The following is a 10932-nucleotide window of genomic DNA, read 5'->3' as shown; positions in this document are numbered from 1 at the left end:
TACTGGGAGGGGCCAAAGGAAGTCTCACTAATGGAGCCTGGAGCAGGAAACAGCAGCCAGCGTCAGAGAGACAGAGAGACAGAGAGACAGAGAGGCAGAGAGACAGAGAGACAGACAGAGAGGCAGAGAGACTGAGAGACTGAGAGACTGAGAGACTGAGAGGCAGAGAGACAGACAGAGAGGCAGAGAGACTGAGAGACTGAGAGACTGAGAGGCAGAGAGGCAGAGAGGCAGAGAGGCAGAGAGACAGAGAGACAGAGAGGCAGAGAGGCAGAGAGACAGAGAGGCAGAGAGACAGAGAGACAGAGAGTCAGAGAGTCAGAGAGACAGAGAGACAGAGAGGCAGAGAGACAGAGAGGCAGAGAGGCAGAGAGACAGAGAGGCAGAGAGACAGAGAGACAGAGAGGCAGAGAGACAGGGAGACAGGGAGACAGAGAGACAGAGAGACAGAGAGACAGAGAGGCAGAGAGGCAGAGAGACAGAGAGGCAGAGAGACAGACAGAGAGACAGAGTGACAGAGAGACAGAGACAGAGAGACAGGGAGACAGGGAGACAGAGAGACAGAGAGACAGAGAGGCAGAGAGACAGGGAGACAGGGAGACAGAGAGGCAGAGAGACAGGGAGACACAGAGACACAGAGAGACAGAGAGACAGAGAGGCAGAGAGGCAGAGAGGCAGAGAGACAGAGAGACAGAGTGACAGAGTGACAGAGAGACAGAGAGACAGAGAGACAGAGAGGCAGAGAGGCAGGGAGACAGAGAGGCAGAGAGGCAGAGAGACAGAGAGACAGAGAGGCAGAGAGACAGAGAGAGAGGCAGAGAGACTGAGAGAGAGAGTCAGAGAGACTGAGAGACTGAGAGACTGAGAGGCAGAGAGGCAGAGAGGCAGAGAGGCAGAGAGGCAGAGAGGCAGAGAGGCTGAGAGACTGAGAGACTGAGAGGCAGAGAGACAGAGAGAGAGAGAGCGGCCCCTGAATAGACACAAGCTCAGAGTCCAGCCCAGTGGTTGATGTATTAATCATGTCTGGCGTCTGAGGTGAAGAGGAGAGTCAACGAGCTTGTTTGGGAATGTTTAGATCCTCACTGAGAGACAGTAGTTATGTCACTGTGCAAATAACCTCTTCGCCCACACACACACACACACACACACACACTCACACACACACACACACACACACACACACACACACTCACTCACACGTTGTGCTCTCCCCTGCAGCAGACAGAACAGGATGAAGGACCCAGAACTGAGTGACAAAAACGGCCAGTACCTCCTTGGCCAAGGTGAGTACACACAGACCCAGAATAAAGTCACACACACACTCACACACACGCGCGCGCGCACACACCACTCACACACTCTCCCACACACTCTCCCACACACTCTCACACACTCTCTCACACACTCTCACACACACTCTCACACACACACTCTCACACACACGCACGCACGCACGCACTCTCACACACACACGCACGCGTGCACACACACACTCTCAAACACACACCACTCACACCACTCACACACACGCACACGCGCACACACTCACACACACGCACGCACACACACACACACACAAATAAATAGTGCATGCAGCTATTTTCAATGTCATGTTTTTTCATAGTTCAGTCATCATGTGACTTTGGGAAGCTGATATTTCTTATTTATATTTTCTCCTATTTCCTCCTACCCCCTCTACCTCCTACCCCTCCCTCTACCCCCTACCCCTCCCTCTCTTCCTCCTCTAGGAATCAAGGTGTACATCGACCCCTTCACCTATGAGGACCCCAACGAGGCCGTTCGGGAGTTCGCCAAAGAGATCGATGTTTCTTTTGTCAAGATCGAGGAGGTCATTGGTGCTGGTGGGTCTCACACTCTGTCTCTCTCTGTCTCTCTCTGTCTCTCTCTGTCTCTCTCTGTCTCTCTGTCTGTCTCTCTCTGTCTCTCTCTGTCTCATTTGTCTCTTATGAGACTGATCAGATGAACAGCTGTTATTACATCTACACGTTTGGCATTTAGCAGACGCCGGATTCCAAAGCGACTAACAATCAATACATTTGACTAAGCAAGTGAATCATCAATTCACCAGTCGTAGCAGGAAGAGTAATCTAGCTCAGGCCCGGGGCCATTGGCAGTCGTCGTGATAGAAGACACTGGAGAAACAGTACAGGGGGGGAAGTAGACATTTTAGGAGACACAGTGCTGGGGGGGTAGTAGATGTCTTAGGAGACACAGTGCTGGGGGGGTAGTAGATGTCTCAGGAGACACAGAGCAGGGGGGGTAGTAGATGTCTCAGGAGACACAGTGCTGGGGGGGTAGTAGATGTCTCAGGAGACACAGTGCTGGGGGTAGGAGATGTCTCAGGAGACACAGTGCTGGGGGGTAGTAGATGTCTCAGGAGACACAGTGCTGGGGGGTAGTAGATGTCTCAGGAGACACAGAGCAGGGGGGGTAGTAGATGTCTCAGGGGACACAGTGCTGGGGGGTAGTAGATGTCTCAGGAGACACAGTGCTGGGGGGTAGTAGATGTCTCAGGAGACACAGTACAGGGGGGTAGTAGATGTCTCAGGAGACACAGTGCTGGGGGGTAGTAGATGTCTCAGAAGGCACAGTGCTGGGGGGTAGTAGATGTCTCAGAAGGCACAGTGCTGGGGGGTAGTAGATGTCTCAGGAGACACAGTGGTGGGGGGTAGTAGATGTCTCAGGAGACACAGTGGTGGGGGGTAGTAGATGTCTCAGAAGGCACAGTGCTGGGGGGTAGTAGATGTCTCAGGAGACACAGTGGTGGGGGGTAGTAGATGTCTCAGGAGACACAGTGCTGGGGGGTAGTAGATGTCTCAGGAGACACAGTGCTGGGGGGTAGTAGATGTCTCAGGCGACACAGTGCTGGGGGGTAGTAGATGTCTCAGGAGACACAGTGCTGGGGGGTAGTAGATGTCTCAGGAGACACAGTGCTGGGGGGTAGTAGATGTCTCAGGAGACACAGTGCTGGGGGGTAGTAGATGTCTCAGGAGGCAGGGTGCTCTGGTATGATGGAGTGCCCATTAGGAAGATAAGAGGTGTGTGTTTGTAGAGACGATAGTTAAATATGTGTCCCTGGGGGGCGTTCACTCTGACGGCTTTGGGAATGTGTGTGTGGTTCATCTAACGAGGTGTGTGTGTGTGGCTCTGACAGGGGAGTTCGGGGAGGTGTGTTGGTGCCTAGCTAACGTGTGTGTGTGTGTGTGTGTGTGTGTGTGTGTGTGTAGGTGAGTTCGGGGAGGTGTGTCGGGGGAGGCTGAAGGTCCCCGGGAAGAAGGAGAACTACGTGGCCATCAAGACTCTGAAGGGGGGCTACACGGACAAGCAGAGGCGGGACTTCCTGTCGGAGGCGTCCATCATGGGCCAGTTCCAGCACCCCAACATCATCCACCTGGAGGGCATCATCACCGCCTCCTGCCCCGTCATGATCCTGACGGAGTTCATGGAGAACGGAGCGCTGGACTCCTTCCTGCGGGTCAGTCTGACCCTCGGTCCCTCTGACCCTCTGTCTGTCAGTCTCTCTGTCTCTCGGTCCCACTGCACTCTGTCTCTCTGTCTCTCTGACTCTCTGACTCTCTGTCTCTCTGTCTCTCTGCCTCTCTCTCTCTCTGTCTCTCTGACTCTCTGCCTCTCTGTCTCTCTGTCTCTCTGTCTCTCTGTCTCTCTGTCTCTCTGCCTCTCTGCCTCTCTGTCTCTCTGCCTCTCTGTCTCTCTCTCTCTGACTCTCTGTCACCACAGAAAAAAGGGTTACCACACACACACACATGTGCAGGGGTGAAGGGTCCACACACACACACACACACACACACACACACACACACATATGCAGGGGTGAATGGTCACCACACACACACACACACACACACACACACACACACAGGGGTGAATGGTCACCACACACACACACACACACACACACACACACACACATCATTCCGGAAGGTTTCTCACTCTCTCTCTCCCTCCGCCTCCCTGCAGTTGAACGATGGTCAGTTCACGCCCATCCAGCTGGTGGGGATGCTGCGGGGCATCGCCTCGGGGATGAAGTACCTGTCAGAGATGAGCTACGTCCACCGAGACCTGGCGGCCCGCAACATCCTGGTCAACAGCAACCTGGTCTGCAAGGTGTCTGACTTCGGGCTGTCACGCTTCCTCCAGGAGAACTCCTCTGACCCCACCTACACCTCCTCTCTGGTGAGACCACGCCCCTAACTACCCCCTAACTACCCCTAACTACCCCCCAACTACCCCCTAACTACCCCTAACTACCCCCCAACTACCCCCTAACTACCCCTAACTACCCCCCTACTGCCCCTTAACTACCCCCCAACTACCCCACCTACACCTCCTCTCTGGTGAGACCACGCCCCTAACTACCCCCTAACTACCCCACCTACACCTCCTCTCTGGTGAGAATACCCCCCTAACTACCCCCTAACTACCCCTAACTACCCCCCTACTGCCCCCTAACTACCCCCCAACTACCCCCCAACTACCCCCTAACTACCCCACCTACACCTCCTCTCTGGTGAGAACACCCCCCCCTCCTACCACAGCTCTCCACCCCGTCATTAGCATTAGCATGAAGCCACGTCCACTCTGTCTACATACTGTAGAAACTCCCTCGACGATCGCAGAGCCCCATAAACACCACTGGATACGTCTATATTTACATTTACACTTAATAAATAAAAAGACGCCTTATTTCAAAGCGACGTACAATCGATACGTTGGACCGAGCGAGTGAATCATCTGTCCACCGGTCGCAGCAGGAAGAGTCATCTGGCTCAGGCCCGGTCCTCGTCATCTCCACCTCTGTGTAATGGATATGTTTCTGTGAGGCAATACTGCGGTGTGTGTGTGTGTGTGTGTGTGTGTGTGTTGACTCTCCTCCTCTCTCCTCAGGGGGGTAAGATCCCCATCCGCTGGACGGCCCCGGAGGCCATCGCCTTCAGGAAGTTCACCTCCGCCTCGGACGCCTGGAGCTACGGCATCGTGATGTGGGAGGTGATGTCGTTCGGAGAGAGACCCTACTGGGACATGAGCAACCAGGACGTAAGTACCCCCTCTCTACCCCTAACTACCCCTAACTACCCCTAACTACCCCCTACTGGGACATGAGCAACCAGGACGTAAGTACCCCCTCTCTACCCCTAACTACCCCTACTGGGACATGAGCAACCAGGACGTAAGTACCCCCTAACTACCCCCTAACTACCCCCTATCTACCCCCTAACTACCACCTAACTATTCTATTATAGGCGCTGTTGTATATACAGCTATTGTTGATTGTTGACTGTTGTTTATATATCCTGCTTATTCTTTTATTGATGTTGTTCTTTACGTCCCGCTGCAATTAACCTGAACCCCAGAATGTTCCTCTGTGTATCCGTACGTTGATGTCATCAAAGCGGTTCTGATTCTGATTCTGAAAGGCTCCGCTGGAGGATAAGAATCTGTCTTCATCCCAAAAATTAAAACAGAAAACAGATTCACTCTACTGTCTCTGAATGATGTCACCTTTACTGAAGCCCCTCCCTCCTCTCCTCCCTCCTCCCCTCCCTCCTCTCCTCCCTCCTCTCTCCTCCCTCCTCTCCTCCCTCCTCTCCTCCCTCCTCTCCTCAGGTCATCAACGCCATAGAGCAGGACTACCGGCTGCCCCCCCCCCCAGACTGCCCCACCCACCTCCACCAGCTGATGCTGGACTGCTGGCAGAAGGAGCGCTCCGCCCGCCCCCGCTTCGCCGCCATCGTCAGTGCCCTGGACAAGCTGATACGCAACCCCGCCTCCCTCAAGATCGTGGCCCAAGAGGGCGCAGGGTGAGTTGGCATGGTTACCACGGGTCCTGGAAACCCTGGAAAGTTTGTGAATTTGAGAAGAAAAAAAATCAAGGTCTTAAAAGTTTTTGAAAATAGACATGGGTCATTGAAAATGCTTGAATTCCCCTCTCTCTCTCTCTCTCTCTCATTCTCTCTCTCTCTCTCTCTCTCTCTCTCTCTCTCTCTCTAAAAAAAGGTTAGGGTTATGTATAATATATATATTCAAAAATGTTTTACTTAGCTCGTCAACTAGTAAATAAGTCTCTGTATTGCTTAACTTTACACATATTTCACGATATATTGTTTTGCTGTGCTGTGGTAGAGAAGGCAAGAGACCATCTAGTGTTCACACATTCAAGCCTCTCTTTTTAATTGTTGTCTGTGAATTCAAGCCTCTCTTTTTAATTGTTGTCTGTGAGCGGATAGTTCCTATTATATAAATTCTCATCTAGATCTGTCTCAAACTATGCCGTGTTGGGCCCTTGAATTTGAGGGAATTGAAAGGTTCAAAGTCCTTGAAAGGTGTTTGAATGTGATGTTTCAGAAGGTGTGGGAACCCTGAGTTGGGGTACAGCTCATCAGGGCGTAGACATGAGGGTTGAGACTGGGGAGAAGGCCGTGCCTAACCTGTCCCCCTCACAGAGCCACACTGTCCTCACCTCCTCTCCTGACCCACTGTGACTTCCTGCCTGTCAGAGGGCTGATATTAGCCTCCTACATTCCCTCCTTTGTCCTCCTCCCCTGTCCTGCTGGGAGCTGTCAGTCCGTCCCCCCCCCTGCAGGTTGACCTGTCACTCACAGCTTGGCCTCGCCCCCCCACCCCCTCCAGCAGCCATTGTTGTGACCTGTCACTCAAGGCCTGTCCTAGATCCCTCCCCTCTGCTGACGGGTCCCTGTCCCCCCAGGGCTCCTGGTACTGTATGTGAGCCCCCCCCCCCTGGCAGTGTGTGTAAACCTGTCCCCTTGTGTCTCTGCCCCCTTGTCCCGTCCCCCCCAGGCCGTCCCACCCCCTGCTGGACCAGCGCGCCCCCCCCGCCCCCTCCTCGTGCGGCTCCGTGGGGGAGTGGCTGCGGGCCATCAAGATGGAGCGCTACGAGGACAGCTTCCTGCAGGCGGGGTTCACCTCCGTGGACGTCCTGGCCCAGATCTCCACTGAGTGAGTCCAGAGCTCTCTGACCTTCTCTGATACCGTATGTAGCCTGTCTGCCTCCCTCCAGGTCCCGCTATATACATGTAGTAGGCCTGTTTCGGTCCCAGAAGCCAGGACCAAGAGATATGGAGAGACAGCGTTCAGCGTATATGCTTCCCAGACTGTGGAACACCCTACCTGAGAGCCTGAGGTTGTCCAGAACTCTGGAAACATTTAAGCGAGGCCTCAAAACCTACTTATTCTAATCTGGCCTTTTAAATGTCCGTCTTAGTTGTCGCTTTATCTTCTTTGGTTTTTGTGAAGCGCGTCGGGTCACATTTGGTGAGAAATGCGTTATTACAAATACAAGTTGATTTGATTTTGATTTATTACAACTGGAACTGGGTCTGTGTTTTACGTTTGTGGCAGATCCCCTTTACCAGACCTGGGCGTTGTACATGCGGACGTTTTGCCCTGGCCAGCCCCGCGTGAGGTCAATAGAAAAAAATAATATAGAGAAATAATTTTCATAATAATAGAAATAACATGTAAATAACTGTACGCAATGCAACTGCATTGCTTTTATTTTGAAGACGACTGCTTTGTGTCTTTTTAATGTACGTATGTGCGTGCGTGAAGGTGCGTGCATGACCTTTATTATGACAGAAGCTGTAAGAGTTGTCGGTAGTTGTTTTTCAGAAAATCAGATGCTTACCTCTGTGACTCTGTGATGTCGTACGTACGTGATGTTAATAAATAATAGTGAAAATACCACCACTCATCCCTGATCAGGCTTTGCTGGAACTGAAGAGCATCAATAGATCAATAGACCATCAATAGAGAATAACAGCATCCGCACACTCAGACTGAGTGTCTGCTTTATGCCTGAAGAAGGTCTAGGACTGAAAGCTGCAATAAACAAGGTTGTTTTGCACAGTGTTTGAGTGTGCAGATGCTGTTATTTTGTAATGTATTTGATAATAGACACAAACTGATGTTGCAAAAGGTCAACACTATAACTGCATTTACCTCCCTGTGTTTAGATCCTCTTGCTGGAAAAACATCAAAATCACTTATTGCTTTTTGCATAAAGATAATTAATTGCATTTTCAGAATAGTTTTTGTGAAGGTTAAAAGTATGTTATGTTAAAAATAAAATGAAAAAAATGGTGATATAATGATTGGCGGTTTTTAATATTTCTTTAATTCTATATTTGACCTACTTCACATTTTCATAGCCTTATCGTAACATGTATTCTTACCAGTAGCAGCTAATCAAAACCATACACTGCTTTTTATAAAGCTATAAAAGATAATAATAATAATATTGAGCAGAATTAAGTTCAGCCTACTGGTCCGGCCCTCCACAATAGTCCAGTTTCTCATGTGGCCCATTGTGAAAGTTAATTGCCCCCCCCTGTCCTAACCCCCCCTTCCCTAACCCCCCCTGTCCTAACCCCCCCTACCCTAACCCCCCCTGCCCTAACCCCCCCCTGCCCTAACCCCCCCCTGCCCTAACCCACCCCTGTCCTAACCCACCCCTTCCCTAACCCCCCCTGTCCTAACCCCCCCTACCCTAACCCCCCCTGCCCTAACCCCCCCCTGCCCTAACCCCCCCCTGCCCTAACCCACCCCTGTCCTAACCCACCCCTGCCCTAACCCCCCCCTACCCTAACCCCCCCCTGCCCTAACCCACCCCTGCCCTAACCCACCCCTGTCCTAACCCACCCCTGCCCTAACCCCCCCTACCCTAACCCCCCCTGCCCTAACCCCCCCCTGTCCTAACCCCCCCTGCCCTAACCCACCCCTGCCCTAACCCCCCCCCTGCCCTAACCCCCCCCCTGCCCTAACCCCCCCTGTCCTAACCCACCCCTGCTCTTGTGTCTGACTGGGTCTCTCTCCCCCCAGGGACCTGCTGAGGTTAGGAGTGACCCTGGCAGGACACCAGCGGAAGATCCTCTCCAGCATCCAGACTCTGACCATGACCAAGAGCCCTGGAGTCGTGCGCTTCTAACCCCCCGACCAGCTCTCCTGACCCAGACCCGGACCCCGACACACACAGACACCAGCCAGCAGACAGGCACAGCCATGGACCCAGCCCAGCCCCCTGTAGCCTGTAGTGCTACACCCCCCCCCCCCCCAGCTCCTTCACCTTGGCACTGGCCCCCCTCGTAGTCATGGAGACCCTTAGTGAACAGGCATGGACATTAACAGATGGAATTTAACCACAGCCCCCCCCACGAAATTCACTGATTATATCTGACCTTCTCACCGACCTGTCCATCCTGGTTCCTGTCCATACGGAGCACACTAGCCCCCAGCCAGGCCTGGGGGGGGCTGTGGGAGGCTGTGGGAGGCTGGGGGAGGCTGTGGGAGGCTGTGGGAGGCTGCTGGAGACTCTCAGACTGCCTCAGCCTCGGCCTCTGCCTCTTCACCTCTGTGGTGGCCAGCCCCCCCCACCCCCCACCGCCACTCTGCTTCACTGCTGGAACGTGTTCCTGTGGGCTTGAAAAACCTGAACTAACTGGTGATACTTGGGAGAGACGCAGTTCAATACCCATCTCAACCTAAGAGCTAAAGCTTTTATCGTGACGAGGAACGTGATAATTTGTCAGTGGCTGACGCCGCTGCTGCAACAGGGTGACACATTCACCTTTTGTGTCTTGGATTAATCCACACGGATTATATGATCATGTTAACGACACCTCTCTCTCTCAGTAGACTGGGTAAACGTGCATTTGGACTTTTGTTGGATGAGCCTCACGTTTTAATTTGGTTTTCAAAATGACCATGTCATTTCCTCAGGGTGTAACGGGTGAGTTTGGCTTCGCAAGGCACTGTACACATGTAAGAGTTCCTCTTCTCATCTTCTGTAACGATAGACAATCTGGCTGTTCTCGCTCGGCGTCGGCTGCGTGGGATTTAGAGCAAGACTGAGACAAATCAGCACTTTGGTAGGTTCCTGAGAGACTGGGGTTTGTCTCTGACAGTCTCCGACCCCCTTCTGGCGGTAGAACTTCCTGTGTTTCTCTTGGAGTTAAGGTTGGTCATTTCCACTTCCTGTGTTTCTGCTGGAGTACGGCAGCTCACTTCCACACACTTGGACCTGAACAAGGATTGAAGGGAGACAGAAACCAAGAGAACACTTGTTCAATTTTTTTTCTACATGAACCTTAACTAGCCTTCATTCTGCCCTCTTCTCATTGATATTTTGTTGATATTGTAAGTGGTCTGTCTTTCTTACTCAGTCTTTACTCGAGTGCCATTTGATCTTACACAGTATGTGGACTTATAAAGCTGTTTTATAAAGCAGAGAACGCCGCCATGGTTGATACATTTTGGATTTCCTTTCTAATGTCTCTTCAGATGCTACCGGTTTGACGTGTTTGGGGAGATTGTGTGGTTTCTTGTCAACTAAAGGATTGTGGGAAATGTGGTCTTCACATTGAGGATCTGTTATATAGAAACCTATCTTTTATAAAGTTGCCTTTTAATTAATGTATAGATAAGTACATTTTGATCTCCCGTCCTCTCTGTGTGTAATCTGTCTTCAGCCACAATAAAGATACACACCCGTGTTTATCATCCTCCGACATTCTTACTCGTCTTTCAACTGAGCGACTGATATTATTATTATTATACTATTACACACACATCACACACGATCCCTCTAGAGTTCTTAAATGCAGAAATAGATATCTGTACACACAAATGAATGCCAAGTGAAACTCACAAAAATCCACACACACACAAATACAAAGTGAAACACCGAAAACTAATCTGAACACACACACTCATACAAAATGCACACACACACACACACCTATGATATCTATACTTCTGTAATCGTTTTAAGGTGACTCATTTTTTGGCAGCTCTTGTTTCAAACATTCCTCCCATAGATACGGTGACCTTCTCCACAGTGAAGGGGGGGGGGGCGGGGTTTGGGAATTGAATTTACCC

At 51.5% G+C, this 10932-nt stretch overlaps 1 protein-coding gene across 1 annotated transcript in view; it reads left to right on the top strand.

Annotated features, from left to right (window-relative positions):
• Positions 1–10541, top strand: part of LOC308174403 (ephrin type-B receptor 4a-like) — a gene marked incomplete at its 5' end in the record, with an annotated part of 18523 nt that extends 7982 nt beyond the window's left edge. Inside the window, 8 exon segments of the mRNA XM_080549482.1 lie at positions 1219–1283; positions 1749–1862; positions 3249–3496; positions 4000–4215; positions 4927–5076; positions 5647–5840; positions 6838–6996; positions 8878–10541. Coding sequence (XP_080405608.1) covers positions 1219–1283; positions 1749–1862; positions 3249–3496; positions 4000–4215; positions 4927–5076; positions 5647–5840; positions 6838–6996; positions 8878–8983 — 1252 coding nt within the window. The 3' untranslated portion in view covers positions 8984–10541.
• Between the last annotated feature and the right edge of the window lie 391 nt (positions 10542–10932).

The sequence above is a fragment of the Nansenia antarctica genome, assembly GCF_963989245.1.
Source record: "Nansenia antarctica genome assembly, chromosome: 20".
Taxonomy (NCBI): Eukaryota; Metazoa; Chordata; class Actinopteri; order Argentiniformes; family Microstomatidae; genus Nansenia; species Nansenia antarctica.
The sequence above is the reverse complement of the archived record's forward strand: the minus strand, read 5'-3'. Positions and strand labels throughout refer to the sequence as shown.